The sequence below is a fragment of the Eubalaena glacialis genome, chromosome 10 (genome assembly GCF_028564815.1).
Source record: "Eubalaena glacialis isolate mEubGla1 chromosome 10, mEubGla1.1.hap2.+ XY, whole genome shotgun sequence".
Lineage (NCBI taxonomy): Eukaryota > Metazoa > Chordata > Mammalia > Artiodactyla > Balaenidae > Eubalaena > Eubalaena glacialis.
The window spans coordinates 9,486,698-9,512,069 of record NC_083725.1 but is presented as its reverse complement, the minus strand read 5'-3'; the positions used below and the strand labels follow the sequence as shown (position 1 = coordinate 9,512,069).

Sequence of the window (25,372 nt, the reverse complement as noted above, 5' to 3'; positions counted from 1 at the left end):
TCTTTTCATCACAGTAACATAAATTTGGTACTTCACTTTCTGCTACTCTTTCTTTTGCTAATGTTTCAGAGTCACCTTACGTCCACTTAGAAAATGTTAAAAGGACCAGAAGAACCAGAGCAGCATCTCCTGATAGAGTTGGGGACATTATACCTCCAGGATGTAAGCTGAAGAGGATGTGATGTAAGTCTGTTTAACAATATTATTTCATAAAACATTTATTTGCAGATAATTATAGAATGCCAACATTAAAGGAAGGTACTTAAACACTTAAATTTAAGAAACTTAAAATATAGAAACACTTTTCATGAGGATTTATGTTTTGCCAGATACTTTCACAGAAATTTCATTAACTTTACTATGATACCAGGGTATCTTTGTTGTTCATGTTTTTGTTATAATTATTATTTTCATATTATTTGTATGATAAAACTATGTCTATGGAAGACATTGTATAAATTGTTTGAACTACTATAGCTAATAAGTGGCAAAGCCAGGATTAAAATTAAGTGTTCTGATTTCTAACACAATTTTTTTCCTGATATTTTTCAGAAGGTAATGCATAGTGAGAGTTTGCTTCTCAAAGATTTTGTGAGATTTCAAAATATAAATAGGCCTAAAGAGAGTAAATCCATGAATTAAACAACTGTAAAAAGTTTCTTACTTAACCTGAGAATGTTTTGAATATATCTCAAAACTTCTGATCTTGTCATAAACAACCACCAGCCTCTCAAAACATTCTTTCCAGGAGTTGAATAGACTGGCTCTAAAATAGCGTTTTCTTATTACCTGATATTTTTATACAGAACTTGCCATTCATAAGCAGGCTGGTTATTGCTTGTTAAAAACACAGCCAAAACGCTGATCAGCAAAAAGCTTAATAATTCGATACTGGTGTTCAGACTTCGGTGTCATGGGTCCCTTTTCGAGGTCTGACTTCCTCACAGGTGTGAGGAATGCTTCAGTGGTGACCGAGTTTATTCTGCCGGGAATCCCACACACAGAGGATCTGGAGACCATGCTCTTTGTCCTGTTTTTGTCCTTCTGCCTCTTTACCCTTATGGAGAGCCTGCTCACCCTACTGGCAGTTGTCTCCTCCATTCGACTTCACACTCCCATGTACTTCTTCCTGTGTCAACTGTCAGTGTGTGACATAGTTTTTCCTTCTGGGAGTTCCCCGAAGATGCTCTTCTACCTCTCAGGGAACAGCCGAGCCATCTCCTATGCAGGCTGCATGTCCCAGCTCTCCTTCTACCATTTCCTGGGATGTACTGAGTGTTTCCTGTACACAGTAGTGGCTTATGACCACTTTGTTGCCATATGTTACCGTCTGCGCTACACAATAATCATGAGTCACAGAGTGTATGCCATCCTGGCCATGGAGACCTCATTTTTTGGTTGTATTCAGGCCACCTTTCTAACTACTCTCACATTCCAATTGTCCTTCTGTGGCCCCAATGAGGTGGACTGTTTCTTCTGTGATATCCCAGTGATGCTGAAGCTGGCTTGTGCAGACACCTCAGCCCTGGAGATGGCGGGGTTCATCAGTGTGGGCCTCATGCCCCTCAGCTGCTTCCTTCTCATCCTCGCCTCCTACAGTTGCATTGTCTGCTCCATCCTGCAGATCCGCTCTGCAGAGGGCCAACGGCACGCCTTCTCCACCTGCAGTGCCCACCTCACTGCCATCCTGCTTTTCATACATGCCAGTGGTCCTCATCTACCTAAGGCCAACCCCAAGCCCCTGGATGGATGCAACTGTTCAGATCCTGAATAACCTGGTCACCCCCATGCTCAACCACTTGATCTACAGCCTCAGGGATAAGGAAGTGAAGTCATCTCTGAGGAAGGTCCTACATCAACTGGGCTTCCTTCCTGAGCATTGTAGAGAGAGATCAGTTGCTAACACTTGAACTGCACTTCATAGTTTATGAAACATTTTTATACGGTTCTCACAAATATCTTTGAATTTGAGATGACAGGTATCATGATTATCTCCATTTCACAATGTGGGGACTAAGATTGGAAGAGATAAAGTGACTTGTTAAGGACACATAAGGAGTGAATGGCAGAATGAAGACTCGAGGGCTGGCTCTCTGACCCTGGGACGTGTGCGCTCTTGAGAATATCATTCAGCTGATACGGGAAGGAAGGAGATCACCCCAGTAGGCAGAACAACCTGGACCTTCTGCTTCTCAGTATCTGTTTTCTTCATCCTCCCACATCCCCTCCTCCTCTTCTTTTCCCCTTCACCCTGGTGCTTCTTCATCTTGGCTGCAGTGTTTGTCTCCTCCAATGCCTGCATTGAAAAAGCCCTCATTTTATTGGTCTACGAGTTGTTGAAAAAATGGGACAGGTGCATCCCCAAGGCACCCTAAAAAACATAAAAGCATTGTGCGAAGAGAAGGATGTGGGCTGGGACCTGAGACAGGTCTCTTGTGAGTGAAGCAGAGGGACTGGTGTACTGTATCACCTACAAACCCTATCCGTTGGGCTCATCCGGGAAGCAGTCCTGGCTGTAGACATGGCGGCATGTGAATGGGGATGTGGAAAGGGCAGACAGGGGAATCCATGGAGTGGTGACTGTGCTGTGACGCTGTGTCAGAATATCTGGACTTGGCTTTGTATTGCTCAGTATAACCAGGAGGCAATGCTACATCCAAGCTGTCATTGTTTTGTACCTTTGGCTTTTCTGTTTGCTGAAAGGATTTGAGTTTGGTCCCCATGCCTACATTTCTTTATTTTTTGGCTGAAATATGCTAAGGCTGAAAAAAGTGCTATTTCAATACAGTGAACTATTGTTTTCACGACTGAATTCATCGACCATACCAACACACTTGGGGAATATAGTTGCTATGAAGTTTATTCTAACAGTGATGTAGAGATAGAAGGACACTGGAAAAAGGATGATGGAAGAGAAGGGGGCAGAGGCAGAGACCATTTTTCCCCTGTCTCTGTACTTCTCAGAATCAGAGAGCAGCCACGGAACCTTCCAGACCAGACCAGCACCACTGTGTCTGTGTCTCCAGGCACTGCAGTGAGCTAGCACTTGCTCCTGGAGTGGAGACAAACTCTTGCCTGGTCACTTCTCTTAAGCTCCTAAAAACCCCCTCAGTGCTGTTTCTCCCTTGTTTCTCAGTAAACAAGAACCTAAAGGGGAAGGTGCAAGTACATTTCAAATGATTCCAAATTTAGTGTATCCCAAACCGTCCTCAAGTCTCTCTGAGTCCATTTCAAGATCTTTTCCCATTCCTCAGTTTCCTGGTTGTAGCTGTTCAGATGGTCAGCCTAGAACAATTTGTAATAATAAAAGATGGGATCCAGTTCCCTTTCATTTTCACTCATTCAGATGTCATTTGATGGATAACTCAGTACTAGAAGCAGGGAAGGCAAAGATGAAGAAGACACACATGATCTTACCTGAATGATGTCATAGTGTGCTGGAGAAAACAGATATACAACTAACTAGACCATCCCAGGATAAATACTGTGGTCAAGTATTTGACCACAAGAAATAAAGCAGAAAATGTGGAGTATATTTTTCTGGGACTGGGGAGGGACCTCAAAGAGGTGTTGAAGGTTGACTTTTGTTGTTTGTTTGAATGAATGAATGAAATGAAGACTAGCTGAGAAATGCTTCACAGGGAGAAACAACACACTGCTCTGTGTGTGTGTGTGTGCACGCGCACGCACACAGTGATGAGAGATAATTCCTTGGGTTGGTATCTCTTAAGTAGTTGCCATCTATGAGTGAATATTCTTGCAGGAAAAATAAAATTCATTTGACCTGTTTTCAGGGTTCTTCCTTCAGCTCAGCTCTTTGTTCCTGGGTTGAAGGAATGACTCACACAGAAGGACTCTTACCATCTCCTTAAACAAATTGACCTTTCTGCTTGTCCCAGAGAATTGCTGGCAGCTCTCATGTCTCCAGGTAGTGTCTGAACTCTCTTTTCACCTGAGAAGGAGCCCAAAATGTCAGGCCCGGCCTGGGAGGTGGAGGCCCAGGCTGGCTGAGATAGTGGAATAAGACTTTTCTGTGTTCTACAATTAAAGGGACAATGTAAGAAGAACTTAAGAAAAAAATCTCAGTGGGAGAAACCCCAAATCAAGTAAACCATCTAGCAGAATATTTAATCCACAGGGGCAGAGCAAAGAAAGAGAATCAAAGTCCAAGACCAAAGAGGCCAGAGAAGAACAAGAATATTAAAGCAAAGGTTCAGAGGATGTTTTGAGAAGAGTGGCTACAAGCAGCAGCATTTCCTGAGTCACTGGGTTCAAACGTGGTCTAGAAAGTGGTATCCAAGACCTGACTCCAGGTGGATTCTAGTTCCTTTAAAGGCTTCTAGGTTCATCCTGACACTTATCACTTAAGTTGCAATTTTTTTGGTCAAGAATACTGGCTTTACTTTTACAGAAATAATTATTCAAGCTAAGAGAATAGCATTATTTATGCTCTGCTAGTTCACTTAGGGTAGGAGGAGTAATAATGCCTGTGATTACTGGGATGCTAAATTAGTGAAAAACAATGTAGTTGATTATTTAATCATCCCTTTATTTTACATTCCATTGTCTAAAAATAATATTTTAATGCTTGTGGCAATAATATTCTACAGTGACATCAATAAGACATCCTTCATTGTCCTGTTGGAAGTCTTTTTCAAAAGTTTTTATTAAATAGTAAACAATTAAAAAATACTATTAATGGAAAATATGTAAAATATACAAAACTCTGATAAATGAACACCCGGGTCCCACTACCTAGTTGAAGGATGAGAGCGATGTCTGTACCTTGGATGTTCCCAGTGAACCTTGGGCTGATTCCGTGCCCTTCACTCCCTCTAGAAGTCATCACTCTCCTAAATTTTGGGTTCATTTTCCCCTTGTTTTAAAGTTTTACCTCGTGTCCATATTGCAAGTTTTTGATCTTTATATTAATTTAATTCTACTGAAATTTGCTTTTTTTCACTGAAATTTTTACTTTTTCGACATTTATGTCATCGCGTGTGTGTGAAAGTAATTCATTAGCCAAAGTGTAGTATCCTATTGTGTGAGTAGATCAACATGTATTTTTCTGCTGTTGTTTTTATTTATAAATAATATGAATTTCCAGAATGTAAGAACCCTTTTCTTTTAAACATCCATAATGTTTTGGTGGGTTCTTCATACCCGTCAATAGGTATAGATATGACACAAAGATACTATTACCAGCCTCCCTGCAAGAATTCCTTCTATTAGGGAAAAGAAAAATAGAAAACTTTATTCAGTTTGGATTTGCCCAATAGCAGACAAGAAGACGAGGGTTTGGGTATAACCCAATTTATTTGGAAGATGATCCCAAGAAACATGATAAGGGAATGCGAAAGTGAGTCAGGAAAGGATAGTCAATTAAGCAAGTGTCAATGAATAGTTTACTGCTGTGGGGAACTGGGGCTCAATCACACTGGAGATTTTCTGAAAAAATGGTCTGTGAACACCTCCAAGTTGTCCCACTAGGGTGAAAAGGAAGCTCGGGTATTTTTGTACTGACTCCTGCCCCACATTGGTTCGTGGCCTGCCTCATATATGTAAACCAAAAAAAGTCCTTGGCCAGAGACTACTGCCAGGCAGAGGATGTGGGGAGTCCTCAGGACATAAAGACATTGTCTGAAGGTGACCTCTGGAGTGGGCTGGAGGGATGTGAACAGAGGTCCTAAGAAATGCTATGGTCATAATTCATTCACTTCTTAAACTATTATCTTTCCAAAATGCAAACCATGTAATACTGCTCTGCTTCTGTAGGATCTTCAATAATTTATTGCTTACACGTTGAATTAAAATAACTTAATAACTTTGTATAGTATTATGGAACTAACACTCAGACCCAGCCTACTTCTGTAGTCCCCTCAAAGCCATGTGTTTACCCAGTAGCACACACATCTCTCTCAGGCACGCTCTACTATTTAGTTAAAATGTCCTCACCATTTCCCAGAGACACCCCTTTCATTTTTCATTCATTCATTGACTTGTTCTTTCAAGAAACACATATTTATTGAGCATTTACTATGTTGAGCACTGTAGTTACAAAGATCTAGAAGTCCTATTCTTTAGAAGCTCATACCTGAGCATGGGAGGTAAATATACACTTGATGAAAATAAAAGGTAATAAATATTTAACAGAAATATGTAAAATGTATAATGATTAATCCTGTACAGATGTTGGAGAAGGTTTCCAAAACGTTTAAAATAGATTCATTCACAATTTTGTGCCTTTAAAAATGTTACTCTCGCCACTTGGGATGCCCTTCCCTGATTCTTCTGCTGGAAAAACTTCTATACATTCTTCAAAACCCAAGTTAAATATTCATTTTCTTTGTGGAATATCCCTATCTCAGACATAGTTAAGTTCTTATTTCTTTGTGTTCCAATTTTACGTCATAGCATACAGCATCAATTAATCATGTGAAAATAAGATTGGTAAAGTGAACCTCAAGAGTAACAGTTAACTAGCTACAGGGAAGTGAAGAAAAGGAGACAATATTTACAGTTCAGAACTGTCCAGCCCTTCATTTGTTAACAATAAATGAAAGTGTGACTTCTCAATGACATTTTGTTGATGGCCAGAACCCCAGTCTATACATTTGTCAGATGTTATTAAGCATCTGTTAAGAACAGATTCATGTTCTTCTTTGAGAGGAATAAACTGTAGTAATCGTTAAGCCAAGAGAAGTGATAGAATCAGAGATAGTTTTAATTTGATCTTAACATGTAAGCATTTTATGACTTGCAATAAGTTACTTAGCTAATTTAAATTGCTATGTTTTAATTAGCAAAATGGAGATATTTAAACCTACATCATTGAATTGTAAAGATTGACTTGGATGTTTCTTTAAAGCAATTCACACTGTATCTTGAACATAATAGGGATTTGGCAAATGTTATCTTCCTCTCTTCTCTGTTTCTTAAGAAATACATTTTAAGTAATAATTTTTTTAAAAAGCTAAAGAAAGGCAATGTTTAGTTCACAAGGTTTTCCTTTGGATATAATTCTTCAAGAATATTAGGGGCAAAGAACACTGTTGAAGAGTGTGCTGGGCTTCATAGCCAGACAGAGTTTAAGTTCCCACTGGTCATTCGTGTGGTGTTAGGCAAGCTCTCTGAGCACACAGTCTTCAAATGCACTATGAGAAGGATACAAGTACCCGACTCACAGGTCACTGTGAAGAATAGATATTATCTGTAAAGGGCTTAGTACAGGGCTGAGCATGTAATGAGTACCTGGTAAATGTTAGCCAGTGTTAAGTATAATAAAATGTTTTAATTTAATTTAATATAAACTATTTTATACATTAATTTATAATTATGTAATATTTTGAATTGAGGCAAGATTGGATGAGGCTGTTTCCTGTGATAGTTCTCACAATTACTTTTCCTTCACTTAGTCACTAAAATGCTGAACCCTTGAGTATATGATCCCACAAATACATGATAGATGTTGGAATATTGGAATTATACATTTTATCTCAACCCAACATCTATTTGTGTTTTTTTTCACATCTTTATTGGAGTATAATTGCTTTACGATGTTGTGTTAGTTTCTGCTGTACAATAAAGTGAATCAACTATATGTATACATATATCCTCATATCCCCTCCCTCTTGAGCCTCCCTCCCACCCTCCCTATCCCACCCCTCTAGGTGGTCACAAAGCACTGAGCTGATCTCCCTGTGCTATGCGGCTGCTTTCCACTCGCTATCTAATTTTACATTTGGTAGTGTATATATGTCAATGCCACTCTCTCACTTTGTCCCAGCTTCCTCTTCCCCCACTGTGTCCTCAAGTCCATTTTCTACGTCTGCATCTTTGTTCCTGCCCTGCCACTAGGTTCATCAGTACTGTTTTTTAGATTCCATATATGTGCATTAGCATACGGTATTTGTTTCTCTTTTTGACTTACTTTCTATTTGTGTTTTATCTACAGCTAACCAATTGTAAAGAGATGTAAACAAAGACTTAGAAAAAAAACCAAAAAAGACTGTTTTTCCAATTTGCCAAAAAAAGTAGACAAGATAAAAATTCTAAGGAAATACCAGAATTGCTGCTGCTGCTTAAAACTGCTACCAAAAATTGAGACATTGTCAAAGCCATTTAAAAGAAGCAAAAATACAAGCTTAAACGTTATATTAGATTGACTAGGACTTATAGTAAAGAAGCAAGCTGATAGACATTAAATTATAACTGTAGATGGAAAAGGATAAACTGAAGCTACCACCAGGAAATGTTTGAGATACCAAGAAAATGTAAATTTTTGTTGTGATTAGCTGAGATTTATAGAGCATATATCATGTGCTGAGCACTATGCTAGGTTCTTGCCATTCTTACCTAATTTTATTCTCCTAATGACCCTATGAGGTAAATGCTTATCATTATTATCCCTCTTTTACAGTTAGAAAAATGAGATTGAGAGCATGGGAGACTTGTTCAAAACCATACATGTGGTGGGTACCTTGGCTAGCATTCATCCCTATGTTTGTCTTACTCTCTGTTACGGGCTGAATCGTGTTTTTCTCCCAAATTCATATGTTGAAGGCCTAACCACTCCCTCCAGACCCCATATCGCAGAATGGCCGTTTTTGGAGATAGGACCTTTATAGAGGTAATTAAATTAAAATGAGGCTGTTAGGGTGGACCCCAATCCAATGTGACTGGTGTTCTTATAAGAAAGGAAATCTACAGACACAAAGAGACACCAGGGGTGCATTCCCGGGGGAATGACCACGTGAGGAGGCAGCAAGAGGGTGGCCAGCAGCAAGCCAAGGAGAGAGGCTGGCAGATCCCTTGTCCTCTCAGTGGAAACCAACCCTTCTGTCTCCTTGATCTTAGACTTCTAGATTCCAGAACTGTGAGAAAATTAATTTCTGTTGTTTAAGCCACCCAAGTTTGTGATATTTTATCACCAAAGTCCTGGAAAAGTAAGACACTTCCAAGCCCAGCTCTGCTCTAATACCTCTCATATCCAATGTATGATTTGTGCTACTGATAATAGCATGCACTTTCTACATTTGTTGTTTACCCTCGGCATCACGTGGCTGCCTGCGAGCTGGGGCTCACAGCTGCTGCCCAGCATCACGAGAGAGTATCCCACCACACATCGTGAGCCTGGGAAAAGATCAAAATTCAAAATCAGAAGCAGGGTTTCTACTAAAGGCATGTGGGTTTTGCATCATCAGAAAGTCAAAAAATCATTAGTTGAACTATTGCAAGTTGGGGACTGTCTGTATTTCATTGTTTTAAATAGCCTCTTCACCCATTTGTGCCTCATCTTTCTGTCTTCGGTTCAGTAGTATGAAGATTATTATTTATAGACTCCTTACTTTGTATCCAGTATTATGCTAAATGCTATACAAAATGATCTCATTTAATCCTCAAAACAATCTTGTGACAGTTGTATTATTATCCCAATTTTTTAAATGAATGTCTAAGGCTTAAAAGAAAAGAAATTCCTTGCTCAAGATCACACAGCTAGAATATAATAGGGCCAGGTTATGAAGCTGAGGCTTTTTGCTCTTAATTATTAAGAAAGTGATTCCCAAATACTTAGGAATCTTTCCTTAAGAATAGATAAGGCACTAAATAGGAACACTTACTTTTATTCATGCCAACCCAAGAAGATAAAGTACCTAGATGAGGACATGTTTCCGACCCTTATGGAGGAAATGGTAACCAAAAGAGTCAGTGGTGTGTTCAACTACTGAAGCCCGCCTGCCTAGAGCCCGTGTTCTGCAACAAGAGAAGCCACCGCACTGAGAAGCCAGCGCACCACAATGAAGAGTAGCCCCCGCTTGCCACAACTAGAGAAAGCCAGCGCGCAGCAACAAAGACCCAATGCAGCCAAAAATAAATAATTAATAAATTAATTAAAAAAACATCATAGTGTTTCTTTAAGAAAAAAAATAAAATAAAATTGCCAAAATGAAAACTAAAATGGCCAGTCTAAACAAACAAACAAAAAAAAACAGGCATGGTTGAAGACCAAGTCACTAATATGGAAAAAAAGTGTAGGAAATCTCCACAATATAGTAACAAATGACAGAAAATGGACAACGGAAATAAGGAGGCAAAGAAAAGTGATCAAACACATGACTAGTAGAAGTTCCAAAGACAGTGTAGGGGAATGTAGAAGATGACAAAATAATACAAGAAGGAAATTTCTGAGCTAAAGACAGACCTAAGCCTTCAGCCTAGAAGAGCCCATTGAGGGTCTAAAACAATGAATAAAAAAAGTTTACACTTAAGAGACACATATGGGTAAAATTTTAGAACTCTGAGTATGAAGAATATCCTTTAGAACTTCAAAAATGTATCTGCACAGGAAGAAAAATTAGACTGACATGAGTAATTCTTCACTGTCATAAGGAATTCTGGACACTATAGACAATGAAACAATGACATCAAAGTTCCATGGGGAAAAGATTTTCAACCCAGAATTCAATTCTCAAAAAACCTAACAATCAAATGTGAGGACAAAATAAAGGCATTTTTCAATTAAAAAATAAAGAGTCAGTGGTGTGTTTATCACACGATGGCTCTGGCCCCATAGTGAGATACGAAGGGGCACACCAATTAGGATCCAATACAGTGACAGAAAAGCAAGGAGGGCCACACAGCAATAAGAAGTTCTACATCTTTCTCTATGTCTTTTTCCAGAATAAAAGGAGGGCAGGAGCTATAAATGAAGGTGCTAGAATCTTTGTATCATCTGAGGAAACTTGCAATGAGGAGAGAAGACCAAGGATACAAAAAAGAGCAAGAGCTGGAGAAAAAGCTCTGTCCCCAGTCAAACATCCACCTCTTGCCCTCCTTCTGTCACCTGTGATCTCCATCCCCTTTGTTAGGAAGTTTCCTGGACCATGGAAGAGATGGATGTTATTTTCCTGGTGTTGATTCCTCACCTGATCTGGACCATGACCCTTTATTCTAGCAGCTCACAAGCCTCCTTCTCAGCCACACTATCGTTTGCATTGAGCCTGGTGAATTCACCTTCAGGAATCTCAGAAACAATCCAAAGCCTCTGTTATTGGGGAGGGAGCATCCTACAAAAAAATCCAAGAGCCCCTTGGTGGTTTTCAGCTTTACTCAAGGCCCTAGAGGAATGATGACAATGAGACTGCACTTTTCCTTTTTCACCAATACATATTTCTTTGTAATATTTTAAGACAAAATGAAAAATTGAAGACAAAATACTGAAATAGAGCAGGACTCTATGGTCCCCCACCATGTCCTCTGCCTGCCTTTTGTCTGTAGAAAAAGTTTAGTCAAAGAATAAATTTAATCAGAGAAGTGAGAAATGCAGAAGCAAAGGTAAATAGTCAAACAAGACCAAATAATAGTAGTTTAGTCATTAAAGTCAAGGACCTTTAGTTTCCCTTCAAGAGCTATAGATAATATTCTGAGCCACATCCTTTGAGCTATTTTGCAGATACTGAAACCTCCACCAGGTGGAAGAAGTTAACTGCATGATGACCAGGCTGTAGCCATGACATAAGCTGCCACAGTTCCGAGAACTGGCCTCAAAGAAATGGAAACAAACCGACCCTGGAACTGAAGATTAACTGTACTTAAAACAATCAAGATGACGCTGATCAGACCACTGCATGACTAATTTCAAGATGACTGTCAGAGCTGACCCTGCTGTTTCTGCATGTAGCCCCCTCCCTCTGCCTATACACCCCTGAAACTCCCCTTGAAAAGCTCTTGCCCACTGTCAGTGGGGGGAGTCCACCTTTGGACATGAGTCAAAACCCCCCCACCCCCTCATTGCTGGCCTCCATACTAAAGCAAAGTTTCCACCAACCTTGCCTTGAGTATTGGCTTTAGAGCAGCAAGCAGCAGACTCCACTTTCAGTAACAATATCACATCCTTTTTTTTTTAATGTATATTGTGTGTTTTTTTTTTAATACATCTTTATTGGAGTATAATTGCTTTACAATGTTGTGTTAGTTTCTGCTGTATAACAAAGTGAATCAGCTATACATACACATATATCCCCATATCCCCTTCCTCTTGCATCTCCCTCCCACCCTCCCTATCCCACTCCTCTGGGTGGTCACAAAGCACCGAACTGATCTCCCTGTGCAATGCAGCAGCTTCCCACTAGCCATCTGTTTTACTTTTGGTAGTGTATATATGTCCATGCCACTCTCTCACTTCATCCCAGCCTCCCCTTCCCCACCCCATGTCCTCAAGTGTGTTCTGTATGCCTGCACGTCCATTTTAAAAGGAATGCTAATCCATTATTTTAAAAGTTTCTTATTAGTGAAACATTAATTAGTAGCTTGCTATGACTAGAGTTGAAACATCTATTTAAAACATTTCTTGCAATATTCTCTAGAGCTATGCTTCCTCTATAAATCTGTTGAGATCGCTGCCAGTTACAGCGGAAAAGCTCCCGTAGGTTCTTTGTTGTTTTAACTTGCTGAAGAGAGACAGTGGAATGCACTCTATGGTTTAACTCCTCCTCCCTCTTTTCTTCTCAATTAGAAACATTTTTCTATGGCAGCCACCACTTTGGCCCTCCTCTCAGCTGGGCTGGCCACGTTAGACAGTAATTTGTTTCATAAAGAAGAGCCAGGTCCATCATCTCCCAGAGATTTCTCCCATTTTCTCCCCCAGTCACCCTCACAATCTGAAAAAAATATTAAAGTAGAAACAAACAAACAAACAAAACCCAAACATTTTACTCCAGGAATATTTAAATTCATGTTAACAAAACAAAACATTTGCAAGATAAGTTTTTTCAGTGTATCCAAGAATTTCTCCTCTGAAACCCCTGATAAGGAGATGCTGGGAGATCTGAGCCCTGACAGTCTATGATGGAAACATTAAAGTGTAACCTAGCAATGTCCCTTAAGAGGATTCAGACCCTGTGAACCCACTAACATTCTTACTACTATAATGAAACAAGGAAGAGGAACACAAAATGTGTACCTGGAGCCAACTTTAAAGTTTTCATAAAGATACTGGTTAACCATGCTTGTCAGACCACGTGTTCCAAAGTATTTTATCCTTTTCATGCCTGAAATTCTGCCATTAAAAAATGAATTTCCTCTCAAATTCTACATTGTCTTTTCAAAAACACATTCCCTTGAAAGTAACAGAGACGAGATGATGTGTAGCTGAGAAAGAAAGGTCTCTTTATGATTGACAAAAGGAGAAACAAAGGCAGATGAGATACAGAGATATATTTGTCTAGATTTTGATTTGGCTAAAGGTCAGCCTGATGTCCTCAGATCTCTTTTCCTACAAGACTCCCTGGAGAAGTAATTCAGTTGGTATTTATTAAATGTCTGTTTTGCAGCAGATACTATTTTCATGCGAAGTAAGTCTATAAAGTCCCTGCCCTGAAGGATTCCACCGTTTGGTGTTTAGAATCAGACATAATAGAATTGTCTGTAATAAAATGTGATAACAGAAAACATTTTAGCGCTTACCATGTGCTAAGTATTATTTTTATGCATTTTACTTATAGTAACTCATTTAATCCTCACCAAAATCCTATTAATAGTAGTCTTATCCCCATTTTATACACGAGAAAATAGAGACACAGAGAAGTTAAGTCATTTTCCTAGGTAGTAAGTCGCAAAACTAAGATTGAAGGTCCTACGGTCTGACTCCTGTGTCTCTCCTTTTAATAATTTCATTACAACATCAACACCATAAAAACAGAGAAGCTATAAAAGCTTGGAGAAATGAGTGATGATTTTTGCTTAGGGATCTTTGGAAAGGCTTTGCAAAAAGAGACACGTGAGCTAGGCTTTGAAGAATGAATGGTGTGGAAGGATGAACAAATTTCAGACAAACAGTCTGGGAAATAGCAGAGAATAAGAGAGAAGGGGACAGCCTGTGAAAGCAGGGATGTGTGATGTGCACATCATTTTCAGGGAAAACTATATCGGTAGATTGGAAGTGAGAATGGAAATGGGAGAGTGGCAGGGAGAGAGAAGGGGATGATACAAAGGAGATTAATCAAATTATTGGGTTTCATATCTATGTAGGAAGGTCATTATTTCTGGGTTTACTAGGAGAGTTTACACGTGATTTTTAATAGTGTCTAGACTCTCAAAAGTTTTCTGATTTGTAAGATAAATTATACAGACATCCTACTTCTGTATGACCTAAGGTGTTTTAACATAAGAACTTGGCAATGGAGACCCAATCATAGTGTGGAGGCTTAGTCTGACCTAAGTCTGCTGAGAACATCTGCCAGCACAGCCAGTGCCAAGCATAGCGCGGGCAGGGCACCTCATTAACAGAGTAGAGAGGACTCTGCTCTCTTGCCTGCCGCTGGGAAGTACTTAACACTTAACACTCACTAACCCCTGCACCATCAGATGGAGGCTGTCCTACTCAGTCACTCACCTCCCAGGACCTTTTCTCTTCCGTTATCTAAGCTTATGCAGCAACTTCATGGTAAAAGTGGGATTGGATCAGAGATCTCTAGTTTCTCAGTCCAATCACTTATTGGAATGTCTGGAACATATTAAACACGTAAGCAATATCAGCTATATTTTTTGTCATAGAATCTTAAGGATTTTCAGGAACATCTAATAACATTTACTCCCTTTCAAATGAAGAATTTGAGAGCTAGAGTTATGAGCCCAAATAGTTACCATATAAATATTAATTGAACCATATGTCTATAGAATTTATTGTATAAAGGCTTGTTCTGTTTTATAAACCATAATTTTTAATTCATGATTCAAAGAAAGATTGTAGATTTTAAATAAAAAAAAATTACATTGAAGTTACACAGTGTATCCTTTCCTGAAGTTTGTTCTTATTTGGGCTTTTACCTAGAAAAAACTACATCACTTAAGAAAAAATTTAACCTCTGTAATATTTTTTTTTTAACATCTTTATTGGAGTATAATTGCTTTACAATGGTTTGTTAGTTTCTGCTTTATAACACCTCTAATATTTTTTAAAAAATAGAAAGGTGAGTAGTAACATGGAAAAATGGAGAAATATTAAAAGAAGACTTCTTATGTCTTGTATTTGTATAGCATACTTTAATTATGATATACAATGTTAATAAACATGAGGGTTATTTAAGCTACACTTATGGGCAAGTAAATTGAGATCCAGAGTGATTGAGATAGCCTAGGACCAAGCAAGTATAGGTACTAGTAGGATTAGGAGAACACTTATTCTTATAACTTATTAAGTGCCTTTCCAGTCTATAATCCTATTTTCTGAGTCTAATGATTTCAAGTCAATTCAATCTCAATGACTAAATATATACTACCAAGGGCCTAAAATATATATCATGAAAAAAGATGAAAATAAAATTTATCCTAGTTCAGTAAAAGCATACATTCCAGGAAAACAGAAATGCACACACAAATACATCTCTCCATATACATACATCTCTCTCGCCATATATATATATATATATGTATATCTTGAGTGCTGAATTAACAAGTGCTACTGGTGGAGGTCATGGAAGTTCTCTTGACTTTTCAGCCCCTCCTCATATTCCTCAAGTATACATGTAGAAAGCTCTGGGAGTGGTGCTCCCACTGGTTTGGTGGTACCAAAACCAGTCTCTGTTCCTGGTGGGATCGCCTGCTTAAGGTCCTTTTCTCCCCATGTGTTGGTGATACTGCTCATGTCTTCCTTTCCTATACTGATAGACCGTCCCCTGGCCATTGGCATAAAATAAGTTAATGTAGAAGATAATTAAAGGGCTTCAAGAGGGTCATATGACCCAGCATAGAAGGACTTAGAAGGTAGAACTTGAAAGATGGGTAGAATGGATACAAGTTAACTTATTGGGGGAGAATATTGGATTTGGTCTAATAATGTCCCTAATTTTAATCAAAGAGATGTACAGCACTGGCATCCCTGGCCTTATTACAAATGATGATAATAAATCCAAATATGTGCATAGTCATTTGTGGTTTGCAAAGTTATTCTACGCAAACCATTTGATTTTATTCTCAAAATAAATCTGTGACGTTGGAAAAGTATAAAGTAAATATTATTATTTGCTCCCCCAGGCTCCCCTTGTGCCCCCTGGCTTTGTGTTCTCATGCTCCTACTACACCTCTGGCAACAACTCAGCTATCAATTTTTGAAGCAAAAATAGATTAATTTTAAAGACGTCTAATATTTTTGAGCAGTTAAGAAATTTGCTGACTTTCAGATCCCTCAATTTGGGAATGAGCAGCTAAAGTGACATTTTCAGTGACCTACATCCATTTTCAGTGGATGTAAAGTGTTACGTGGATTTACTTCTGAATTGCAGAAACGCTGCTTAGGTGGATTTATTGAACGTTCCTGTTGATCTTTTTTTAAGATTCCTGTCCAGGAAGAATTGACTAAGGATGGGATCTGATAACTCAGCAGTGGAGAAATCTGCCAATTGGTGTCATAGACAGAATAACGCTCCCCAGAAATGCCCAGGTCCAAATCCCCAAAACCCATGAACGTGTTAGGTGTCTGACAAAGGGGAGTTAAGAATGCAGATGAATTAAGGTTGCTAATCAGCTGACTTAGACATGAGATTATCCTAGATGATATGGGTGAGCCCAATGTAATTACAAAGATTTTTTAAGTGGAAGAGGGAGGCAGAAGAGAACCAGAGAAATGATAGCTGAGAAGGAACTCAGTCCTGCCAACTCCTTGACTTTAGCACAGTGACACTCATTGTGGACTTCCAACCTCCGGAACTGTAAACCATAAATTGGCATTGTTTTAAGCCACATTTGTGGTAATTTGTCACAGCAGCAATAGGAAACTAATACTGAAACCGTGCACCTCAGCTGTGGACTCGAACCCTACTCTAACAGCTACTACCAAGCTGAGGAGAAAGGATGAATGAAGGGAAATAAGATGACAGAGGCTTCTGAAACTAAGCTGAATACCTGATACACTGGCATCAAGCCCTACTAAAATCAGTAAGTTTACATAAAACAATAAGACCCAAATGGAATTTATAGCAGAATAACTGAGGTTCTACAGGAAGGGTTTGAAGTACATTCATAGACTCAGATAAGCAGTTATATTTAGAATACCATGAAAACTAAAGGCATTTATTGGTAACTGGCCCCATAGTGGTTATGACAGTTATGGAACCAATAGCCACCACTGGAATGTGCTTCTATTCAATACAGCTAAACTGAATGCCTCATTTTAGAGAATGATAATCCCTTATAAATTTTCCCAAATTTATGATTGTGTACTTAGGTAAAAGAGAAGTAACAAACAGTATATGTTAAATAGTACATTTTAAATTTATAATGGATCTGAGACACATTTATACTAATTTGTATGTCCTGGTCATAAGAATTTCTTATGTTCTGCTGCTTAGCAACCCCAAGAGCTGGAGAACTTGGAACTTCCCTTTGAACAATTGTCAGTAATAGAATTCAATCTCTCCCTCTTTTGAGTCTTGAGTTACTGTAATGTGAGCAAAGGGCTGGCTCCTTTGGTCTGTGTGCCTCCAGACTGTATTTAAATAGTCTGCTTTATCACATCAATGGAATGCAAAATGCAAAAAGAAGGTGTCCAAGGTCACAATGATCCCATTTGTGACCTATTTTACCAAACTGAAAGTAAATCGGTGGGTGCAGTATCCATTGCAAACCCAGAAGGACGGAAGATTAGGAACTCACTTTTGTACTCTCTGCGTTTGGAGCTTGTGATTCAAAAGAATGAGGCATGTAGGCTGTCTTCTAGCTCTTTAAATCATCCCTGGATATCCTGGTCTGTTCCCCATCATTTGTCCCTGCACGAGATGGCAGCTATAGTCGCCTTCTCTTTTTCAACATATATTAGGTTTACAGTTAAACAGGAACCCTGGCAGTATCTTGTATCTGTGATGCAGTCTGGTAAGTCAGTAAGTCTAGACTTAAATTGCTCCAGGGTGGACACCCGCCAAGCATTTGTATTCTGCAAACTGTGCTCTGTCGCCCTCTGCTGGATGAGGAGCATCTCTAATTCTAGCACAGAATTAAACGTTCTCCCTGGCTTTAGAAATCATCAGTGTGTTTGTGTTTGGAGGGGCAGGGATAGAGGAGAAAATTTGTTCTATGAGTTACTTGATAATTTTGAAGAGATGACAAACTGAATAAAGGTTTATATACAGAGATGTTTGCTACCGTATTATTTATAAGATTGGAAAAAAATGGGAAGCAATTGAAATATTGAACAATGGTGTTAAAAATAATTATATCCAATTGGATTGTGAGCATTTCTTCTGATATGACTTTTTAAAATTACAATGAATGCTTGTGATTATTGCTGTAATGTGATAAAATGTTTTCTTTAAATGATGACTGCTGAATAAAATTAAATATTTTTTAAAAATCAGTTTTTCCTGTTTATGTTGTCAAAAACCCAGAAAGAGCAAAATTAAACCCACCAAATCAATACATAATATTTAGTAAGAATTTATTGTTGTATATAAGAACTGTTCACAAACTCGGAACTTTCAGATGTAAAGACTGATGTGAAACTCAGGGGCATGAAGTTACAGAATGGCTAATAAAGTGAAAATCAGGAAGCTATGTAATCTTCACAATGATTGGTTATTACAGTGGCAGTTTCCAGATGGGAGGGGATAGGTTAATAGTGATTATTTTACACCATTTTTAGGAAGATGATTTAAGCTTCTTTTATGATTATCAGAGGCATATATAAGAAATAGCCTAAATTAAGTCTCGCTTATGTTCATGAAATAAGCTAGAATTAGTTTTACTTACATGGATTAAATAGTTTTGTCTGCTCAGGGAATTCTCAAGTCCAAAGTACATCTGATGATATTACTCCCATGCTTTGAAGTCTTTTGTGTCTACCCATTAACTTTAGAATAAAATAAACTTTTAAATATGTATATAATAATTTGTATAATCTGGCTGTAACTAAATGTCCAGCCTCAGTGTCCATCTATCTTCCCTGTCAGTTTAGAATTACCAAGCTATTTGTCATTTCTCCAAAGAAGCGATATCAAAATTTGGTGCCTTTGGAGATGCTGTTCCAAGTCTCTGACATGCAATTCAGTCCTATTTCATCTGTCAAAATTCCTCGGCAAAAAGTCTGACCTGATTCCCACAAGAAGACATAGATTATGTTACACAGGTTACATTATACTGTGTTCTCTAAGCTCCTTGGGAGCCAGGGCTATATTTCTGATTTCTATGTATGTTATATTTCATGTATGCTGCGTTCACAGAAGGAATTCAGCAATTGAAGGTAGGTGAATTGCCCACACATTATTAAATAGTACAGATGTTGACATAATTTAGTATATTTCAAAAATTTTAACCTGGTTAAATAAAAAATTACACATAGGGTAAAACTGAGTAGAAAAAGAAACAGCATACAAATATGATAATTTCAAACATACAATGAAATATCTTATAGTTCACACAAGAGGAAAAAAACTAATAAACACAGATGGTTAACCTATTAATTTTTTTTAATATAGCAGTGTGACACTACGATACCGTTTACATCTATTCAATTAAAACATAATATTAAAGAATTAAACTGCATATTAACAAGCTACAGAACTCTGTGGCTTCTGGTAAGTAACCTTTATTGATTCATCTACAGGTAATCTTTATTGATTCATCTGTTCATTAAACAAGTGTTTTTTGAGTATCAATTCTATATTTTGCATAGTGACAGGAGCTAGGCTTACAAGTCAGATAAGACATTGATACTGCCCTGAAGGTTATTGCAATGATACACAAATATGCAGGATTTGAAGAGAGCATTGAAGAGGGGTATTCGTTTCAAAATGGGGGATATATCAGGAAAATCTTCCAATGAGGAAAGAAACCTTAAATTAAATGTTAAGCAGAGATAAGAATTAGTGCCACAAATCAAATAGTGAAGAGATAAAGACAGCAGGATTAGCAATAGCACAGAGGAATAAATAAAACAGCAAGATTCATTCATGGGATAAAACATATTGGTGCATCCTTTAGAAAAACAATTTTATAATACAAATCAAGATTAATATGTTCATATGCAGTTGACTCTTGAAAAATACAGGTTTGAACTGCCCATGTCCACTTATATGTGGTTTTTCTTCAATAAACACATACTAAGGTACTACATGCCCCGAGGCTGATTGAATCAGATGATGTGGCACGATGAACATTGAAGACTGACTGTAAAATCATACCTGGATTTTCAACTGCTTGGGGGTTGGCACCCCTAACCTCTGTCCTAGGGTACTTTGGTCCAGTAAGTAGAATCTTGAGAAATCATCATACCAAAATGATGATTTCCAAAGGAAAATACTATATAGTGCTAGTTCACTTCAAATAGCAACAAGAAAAGGAAACAGCTTAAATGTCCAGTCACAGATAACATGTTAGGTGAATTCTAGCATAGTAACTTAGTATAATATTATATGGCTCTCAAAATTATCAACTATTAAAATTCTGTAGCAGCATGAGAAAAGGATTACAAAATAATGTAAGATTAAAAAGGGCAAAACACTACATTTAGCTTACCAGGTCATTAAGAAAGTCTCTTATGTTTTGGACTTTATCTTCTATTTCTTTGATCTAGTTGTCTATCCTCACATCAATTTCACATTACACTGATTATGGTAGCTTTGTAGAGAATCTCAGTCGAGCAGTCTGTTTTTCAACATTGTTTAGTCTGCTCTAGGTCCTTTATAATACCATATTTCAAAATCAGCTCATCAAATTCTATTTTTTTAAAAAAGAAATGTTTGCTAGGATAATTATTTTGGCTTAGAAGATATAGGTGAATTTGCAGAATTAAGCATCCTAACTTACTGAACCTTCAAATTCACAGGCATGGAATATCCCTGTACTTATTTATGTCTTCTTTAATTATTCCCAATGTTTTTAAATAGTTTTTATCATTGAGATCTTGCATTTATTTTCTAAAATTTATTTTGAAGTACTTGATGTGTTTTGATGCTATTATAAATATATATATATTTAACATTTTTTAATTGTTTTATGCTGTTATATAGACACAGATTTGATCCTTGTATAATGACATTATGTCCTGTGCCTTTTCTAAATGTATGTATTAGGTGTCATATTTGCTTTGCGGATACCTTAGGGCTTTCTAATCAGTAAATCATGTCATCAGCAAATAAATATATGTTTATTTCTCTCCAACTTTATGCCCTCTTCCCCTTTTTATTGCCTTATTGAACTGAGTAGGACCTCTGGTGCAATTTTGAATAAAATTACCAAAGAAAACAACAGCCTTCCCAATCTTAGGGGAACATTCTTCAATATTTCACTATTAAGTATTATGTTATATTCCTGAATCTATAGAGATGACATTTTTTTTCTCCTTATTCTCTTAACCTCTTGAATCATTTTCAAGTGTTAAATCAAACTAACATTCGTGGATAAATCCCACTTTGTCACGTTGTATTATCCTTTTGTATATTATGGCATTCTACTTGCTAATGTACTTTTAACGACTTAAGCTTCTTAATTTTTGTTTCTTGTAATTTCTTTGTAAGGTTTTGGAATCAGGGTTATACTTTTACTTCATAAAATAATTTGGTATGTATTCTCTCCTGTTCTATTTTGTAAAATAGTGTTTAAATTTACATTATGTCTTAGAAGTTTTATGAAACTTTATGTGCCTTGACCTTCCTTTGCTGCAGGTTTTTTAAAAATATTTTAAATTCAATGCATTTAATGACCAGTGGACTAATGGGATTTGCTATTTCATTTTGTGTCAGTTTTTAAAAGTTGTGCTTTTAAAGAAATTTTTTAATTTTTTAATTTTTAACTTATTTTATATTGGAGTATAGTTGATTAACAATACTATGTTAGTTTCACGTGTACAGCAGTGATTCAGTTATACATATGCATGTATCTATTCTTTTTCAAATTCTTTTCCCATTTAGGTTGTTAACATAATATGGAGCTGAGTTCCCTGTGCTATACAGTAGGTCCTTGTTGGTTATCCATTTTAAATATAGCAGTGTGTACATGTCAATCCCAAAGAAATTTTTTTTTTTAATAATTTTTTTTTTAAACTGTGTTAATTTTTTTATTTTTTATTATTTATTTATTTATGGCTGTGTTGGGTCTTCGTTTGTGTGCGAGGGCTTTCTCTAGTTGTGGCAAGCGGGGGCCACTCTCCATCGCGGCGCACGGGCCTCTCACTATCGCGGCCTCTCTTGTTGCGGAGCACAGGCTCCAGACGCGCAGGCTCAGTAATTGTGGCTCACGGGCCCAGTTGCTCCGCGGCATGTGGGATCCTCCCAGACCAGGGCTCGAACCCGTGTGCCCCGCATTGGCAGGCAGATTCTCAACCACTGCGCCACCAGGGAAGCCCCCAAAGAAATTTTTTAAATGTATAAATTTTGCTAAATTGTTGAATCTATTGGAAAAAACAAAATAGAATTAGAAAGCTAAATACTTCTGCTCATCAAAATCACTGTTAGAAGATTCTTATTCTGGTTCAGATGGGCAAGCACACTCCATCTGATTTCTCAAAATGAATGCATGGAGTTGGTAACTGAGGACTCTGAAAAGTAAATAGTAGCAGGGAGTTTGGGGAGAGAAACTGGGACCCAAAGCAGTGAATTTCCTGTTTTGTTTTTTTCCTCTCAGTGTCCTTCAGTCTGGATTCAAAGGCAGATTAAAACCCCCAATCATACCATTTGCAGACAGAAAGAGCTCTTAGAGATGCACCTTCTGAACTGAGGAGTGAGAAAGGGGGCCCCAGGGGTCAGAGAGGGTGGGAATTCCCTGGACTTTTCTGGTGTGTGTGTGTGTGTGTGTGTGTGTGTATGTTTTCATTCTCTCCTACTCCCCTGTCCTCAGGAGATGTTGAGGCAGCAGCAATGGTGGCAGTGACAGGGCAGTGGCAGACAGGCAAGTGCATAAAACTCTGAGGAAGGGGAATTGTAATTTCGAATATGTAGGAGTGATTCTATTGCTTTTTTCCCTGTCTTTCTTCTGCTTGTCCCTGAGGGCAGACACCATCACTGAAAACTACAGCAAAGTAGGAAAACTAAATTCCCAGCTTTCTAACTGGAAAATGAGTAGGTGGACCTAAAAGTGTAGTTTTCTAAGAGGGTAGATAACTAAAAGAAGGCAATCCAGTAAAGTTTGTATGTGAAATCTCTGGACTTATCCCTAGGCTGTACAAGCAGGGATCTGACCATAAGCAGCTGAACTGTGGGGTACACTGCCCAGGTTCCAGACTTCATGAGGCGGCCCACATGCAGAACAGACCCAAATAGCACAGCAGATGCTTCCAGAACTGAACTGACATTAGAAACATAACCCACAGAAGGCAAGCCTAGACTTGTGACAACTTGTATGGAAAAAGACCAACTTTATGAATTACCAAAATTTACCCATGAAGCAAAAGGCAACCTGAATATTTATTAAAGAAATTGTAATAACAATTTTTTAAAAACCTTTCACAAAAGGTAACTCTAAGCCCAACTGTGGAAAAAAGATTGCTAATATTTACTGAATTTTATCTTTTTCATCTTTAAAACCGGACTCACAATTCATACCAAATCTTCACAGGGATTCACTAAAATTAGATAATACATGAGAATGTGTTTCTATAAATGGCAAAGTTCTATACAAATGAGGGGAAACAAGTGACTGAGCAGCCCATCACCACATACAGCCTTTGAAGAAGCAGAACTAACTCAGAGCCTGGGAGTATGTAGTATTTATGTCAAGTCAGGAATAATTTATTCCTTCCTGTCACAGACAGACCTATTCCTGAACATAATGACTCAGTATGTACAGGATGGTAGAGGTCAGCCTGTGGCCTGATGTTAACATGAAATGCAAACTCTTGGCTACTCCAGCTGGGCAAACACCCAACTAAAACAGAATAACAGAGAATGAAAAAGTCTCCTTTCTACCCATAACAAGGAAGTGAGTGGGTCCAGGAGCAAGAAAGAGTGCATCTATATCACTATGAATGGATATTCTAAGGTTTGTTCTAGGTGTAGAAATTAGATGGCTACAATGGAACTGAATGTAAATCATCCTTCAAGAACAGAAAAGGAGTCAAAATAAAGACATTATTGTTGCATAATGATAGGAACTGAGAATAATTTAGACTCAGTTTAAATACTCCTTTCCTGATTTGAACTCATACCCTGAGAGGATTAAAGCCTGTGAGTTTATGACTAATACATTCCAGATTTAATTTTCCTCAATGATTAACTGTTTTAGCATCCTCTAAGAATTCAAGTAGACTATACAACTTTATAATAAATCTCACAGTTCCTAGTCTCCTGAGAAGCCGAGGCAAAGCCCTGCAGTGAGCTCTTTGAAGCACAGGCCTTGCAGATGAATCGTGGATTTCCAGGAAGAGTTCATTTTCAGTCCCAGGAAATAACAGAGTTGAGACTGTTGTGGTAAAGACCACAGAGCAGGGATGATGGAAGGTGAAAAAAAATCCTAGAAGCACAAAACCAAGAAGAAGCCATCAGTCAGCCTATTGTCTCTAGGCAGAAATGAAAATGAAATCATTAACTATAACCTTTTCAAGTTTTCCAAAAAAGACATTGATACTCTTTGTTAGTCACCTAGACCATGTATTATAGTCCTTAAATGTATAATATAATCCCTTCTTCTGCAGATTCCAATTTTCCTAAAGCTTGAAATAAACAGAAAGAACCTTGGAGGTAATAAGTTCATTCTTCTATGTCCATAGCAATATACAATAAAGAATATAATAAATAAAGAAGACAGAGCCAGACTGAGACTCTGGATTTTTTTCCTTCTTCTTGGGATCATTCTGCAAAGTTTTGAACAAGGAGGTGATTGGCTTGGCTATGCTCCTGCCTAGGCTGGTCCACCAGTCTTTGGAAGGCTCTTGTGGGCTGTACACTTCCTATTGCAAACATCTACCCTTTCTTGTTGATCTATTATTTGTGAAGAATACAGCTTTTAATACCTCATGTGTGAAACTCTTAAGCCCACCTAAGAGTTAACAAAATCATGGATCAGCATTATTCTCTAGATATCAACTTATATTGTTCAAGAAAAAGAATGCCTGGAAACCATCAAGCTGTCAGTTGACATCTGTAAGAACTACCCTGACTCACCTTCACTGATCATTGTTTCTGTGACTCCTGCTAGTGAAAGTCAATTAGAAGAATGCCACAACGCATAATATGGATTTCAAAGTCAATCAGAGTTTTCTATGTGTTCATAGTAAAAGACCTTAGCATAAAGAGACCTCAATAAAATACTCTGTTTCAGACCTTTATTAAACAGATTTTTTAAAAAACAAAGCAGAAAACAAAACGCTGTGCCTGAGTAAATATTCCTAATTATTTAAAATTTCCTCTCTGATAATTCCAATATTCCTATCATATCTGAGTTGGGTTCTCAT

General features: G+C 37.9%; 1 protein-coding gene across 1 annotated transcript; it reads left to right on the top strand.

Moving 5' to 3' along the window:
* Positions 1–913: 913 nt before the first annotated feature.
* On the top strand, positions 914–1,910 carry LOC133099780 (olfactory receptor 10D1B-like). The gene is given in 2 exon segments (XM_061203662.1): positions 914–1,696; positions 1,698–1,910. Coding segments are annotated over 2 exon segments (996 nt in total).
* The last annotated feature ends 23,462 nt before the right edge of the window (positions 1,911–25,372 follow it).